Source organism: Priapulus caudatus, unplaced genomic scaffold, assembly GCF_000485595.1.
Source record: "Priapulus caudatus unplaced genomic scaffold, Priapulus_caudatus-5.0.1 Scaffold1267, whole genome shotgun sequence".
Lineage (NCBI taxonomy): Eukaryota > Metazoa > Priapulida > Priapulimorpha > Priapulimorphida > Priapulidae > Priapulus > Priapulus caudatus.
Window position 1 is genome coordinate 58,022 of NW_014578328.1, and position 3,686 is coordinate 61,707.

Sequence of the window (3,686 nt, forward strand, 5' to 3'; positions counted from 1 at the left end):
CACACACACACACACACACACACACACACACACACACACACACACACACGTGAACACACGCACGCATGCACGCACGTGTACACGCATGTAATATTTGAAAGTTGATGGACACAAACAGCTAAACGGTTTATAAACGCGCGCACGCACGTACCCCCCCCAAACACTCAACAAGAACTACCGCACCACATCACAAACACGCCACACCACATACACCACGCCACACCACACACACCACATGCAGTAGAAGAAGACCTGAAAAGCATGAATGGCCTGGGCGATGTCTTTTACTAGACGGATCTTTTTCGATTCATAATTTAATGCGTTATCACGTTTTACTTTCAGAAGACAACTACGAACGACGCACGGCTATTATCCGTTCACGCTGTACTTCCTAACATAAATCATAGATATACACAACACATGGATAGCTGACTTGTTAGTTCCACTGCCGATGTGGCGTTTGCAGGTGGCGTTGCTGTTAGTGTCACACTCCACTTCCGTTCTATTATCCGTTCATGCTGTACTTCCTAACATAAATCTATGATCACGCGCGCATGCACACAAACTTATCTGAGCAGTACGCATAATCATATAACCAAGAGGTGATAACACCATAATAAGGTAAACAATAAGATGTATAAGACCATAATATAATAATAAGCTGTTATTAATCCTGGATATAATTCATAAACACAAGCGTTGAGCCCACAGCTATAGGGCACTTGCCGACAGGTGACTACAACCATACATATACGTGCACACGCCCCGCCCTGCTTACCTGCGTTGTTGACGAGTATGTGTATTCTCGGCTCTGTGTCTAACACGCCCTCGGCGAACTGCCTCACGGAGTCGAACGAGGAGAGATCGAGCTTACGCACCACGACGTTAGTGTTGCCCGTCTGCTGGGTGATATCGGAGGCTGCTCGATTCCCTCGCTGCATGTCACGACACGCCAGTATCACGCGGGCGCCTACACGAGGTGACCATGAGTGTATAATATAGTGTGTATAATATAGAGCGTGTATCTATATTATACATTCCTGATGTGTACGCATAGAGCACAGGCGCATCACGCACACGCACAGGCACAGGGATAGACACGCACACACACACACACACACACACACACACACACACACAGGCACAAGCATATATATATATACACGCACACACACAGGCACAGGGATATTATATAGACACGTACACCCACAGGCACAGGCATATTATATAGACACGCACACCCACAGGCACAGGCATATTATATAGACACGCACACACACACAGGCACAGGCATATTATATAGACACGCACACACACAGGCACAGGCAATGTGGGTCGTCGACGTTGCACGGGTCGTCCGACTTCGCGCACACATAGTACCTTAACATCAGAGGAGGGGACGTTGTTAGATACATCATAGGTAGTTACAATGCCATGAGTCAAAATTGTTTGTTTTAATTGTCTAAACTTTTAAAGGGAAAGATCATGCAAAACTAATGGCATTTGACGCTTGTGATAGTCATAACTATTCATGATAACTTTGACAACGCGCCCCGTACCGGGAGGGCACAATGCAGAGATACAATATATTATATTATGCACTCCTGATAGTGAGAAGAAATACATCAAGAGCACGTTTATGAACTGCAGTTTGCGTAGTAGTGATATATTGTATAGGCTTTATAGAATCCACGTTAAACCTCATGCATGGTTGGGTACCTTGGTAATATTTACGTAGTCATTCGTTAAAAATTGTGAAATTCCATCGTAACATTTAAATGGTGTTACACTGCAACTATACCGCGCAAAATCGCTTATAAGCACTTAGGTATTGATAGTACATTGGACTTTATAATATACTGTTATACAGTATAACGGTTTACGGGTGCTTCGCTATAGGAATTCCCTTGATGAACGTACAGCGGGAAAGCTGAGATGCGACACGAACCGATTTCTAGTAAATGAGGTTTTCACCTTCCGTCGATGAAGCCTATAAAAATCCAGGCTGCCGGAGCCACCAGCGCCTGCATGATGATCTTAACCAGGTAGACCGAACCCTTGCGGCAGCCATGGTGGGTCGACCGAGTGCGATAACAGCAGCCGGTGAACAAACGCCATGTGACGTTGTTGACCAATATACCTGTTTTTTAAGTAATGTCACTGTATTATTAGTTCCTAATACCTATATCGTTATATGACAAAGAATTCTATAATAGGAATGTTGTAATAAGTGTATGGGGGGTTCGTAAAAACTTCCAAGACACTATATGTAGCCTTGGCATAAATTGTTATATGAATTAAAGTTGTATGGTCACCCCAATAGCTAGAAATAAACTCGTAGTGAGATTTTCGTAAAATCCGTAACGACCATATGCACCCCTAAGAGAAGTTATTAAAGATGAGAAGATGAAATTCTGTTGTATTGACGCCCGGATAGCTAGAACTTAACTCACCGTGGAGTTTTCGTATAAATTGTAAAGACAATATGCACCCTGGAGAGAAATTCTTGTGAGATATATCTTGATTCTTGTGTTGTATGATCGCTCCAATTGCCCGAATACAACTCACCAACAATAAAGAGCGCTAATGCTGGTACAAACAGGAAGCTCGCGCCGTACAGAGTGCTCTGCGGTTTCTGGCACGGACACTGGAAGACGATCTTCTGGAAGATTTCTTCGCTGCTGAACGTGAGAAAGATGACGGACGAGTTCATCAAAGTAGACTTGTTGCCCTTGACAAGGCTGTCCAGCTTCGTCACGGCCGTGATGCCCACCATGCTGCTGGCGTGTCGCAGCTCCTATAACTGCTGCAGTCTGCAGTGTTGAGATAGACCCAATCTTCACTCTCTCCTTCTGCGTTATGAGCCCTTTGCTTTCGAAGATTATTATTTACGGTGTTACGAGGTTGCGACTTCTACGACAGCGTGTGTAAAATTACATACACGACGTAACTATATACAATTATATGGGATATATACGATGTGTAGCAGTGATCGACTAGACTCGGTCTGGCGGTGCTTGGCATTGCAAGATCGTAGCTAGCTATGTCGACGCGAATGTTCGGTGTGTGTTTCCTGTATATCGGTTCAAAATGTCCTGTATTTTAACTATTATGACGCAAACAACGAACGCAGTCCCCGGCGACTGTTTGCACGCTGCGATGTTATTTTAGGCAAAGGTACACATCAAACATACAATATGCCAGAGTGCATGGTCATGGTAAAACGGCTACAGCCACTGCATGAATACCTCGACCGGGTTTAAAATGTGCAATGAACTGGCTATACTATGAACTGGCTATACTATGAACTGGCTATACAATGAACTGGTCATACTAGTGATAAACCACGAAGAGATCTATTATCTATCCTCATATATCTCTTAGTCATCGAGTCGTATACACATTTAATTTAAACACGCATACTCATATCAATAGATTTCCATGAGTCATGCGATGGGAATATAGTGATAATGTCCTTACTTGCAAATAAGATCAAAATCTGTATCGAGCTGCGTAACTTGCAGAGCTGGCAGTCCCTCCTCCTACGCTCTACACGTTGTGTGTCGTGGCAGCGCTGATAGTACCTGCATATTATCAAGAGTGCATATTATACTCACACGCGGTGTGTGTGTGTGTGTGTGTGTGTGTGTGTGTGTGTGTGTGTGTGTGTGTGTGTGTGTGTGTGT

General features: G+C 44.0%; 2 protein-coding genes across 2 annotated transcripts in view; both read right to left on the bottom strand.

The window, feature by feature from the left end:
• The window catches only part of LOC106816038 (retinol dehydrogenase 11-like), a 5,733-nt gene extending 4,767 nt beyond the window's left edge, over positions 1-966 (bottom strand). The window contains exon 1 of the mRNA XM_014820583.1: positions 779-966. Coding sequence (XP_014676069.1) covers positions 779-941 — 163 coding nt within the window. The 5' untranslated portion in view covers positions 942-966. The remainder of the gene's footprint in view (positions 1-778) is intronic.
• A 628-nt stretch (positions 967-1,594) lies between these two features.
• On the bottom strand, positions 1,595-2,776 carry LOC106816036 (protein FAM26E-like). Its single transcript, XM_014820581.1, has 3 exons — positions 2,569-2,776; positions 1,975-2,140; positions 1,595-1,604 (listed from the first exon to the last, which is right to left on the bottom strand). The coding sequence occupies exons 1-3, from the start codon at positions 2,774-2,776 to the stop codon at positions 1,595-1,597; spliced, it is 384 nt and encodes a 127-aa protein (XP_014676067.1).
• Between the last annotated feature and the right edge of the window lie 910 nt (positions 2,777-3,686).

Bases quoted from the DNA above. Each gene is read 5' to 3' on its own strand.
- LOC106816036 (XM_014820581.1), bottom strand. From the start codon at position 2,776: ATGGTGGGCATCACGGCCGTGACGAAGCTGGACAGCCTTGTCAAGGGC. The intron at 2,141-2,568 runs GTGAGTTGTATT...CTTAAAAAACAG, and splicing joins ATTAGCGCTCTTTATTGTTG to GTATATTGGTCAACAACGTC.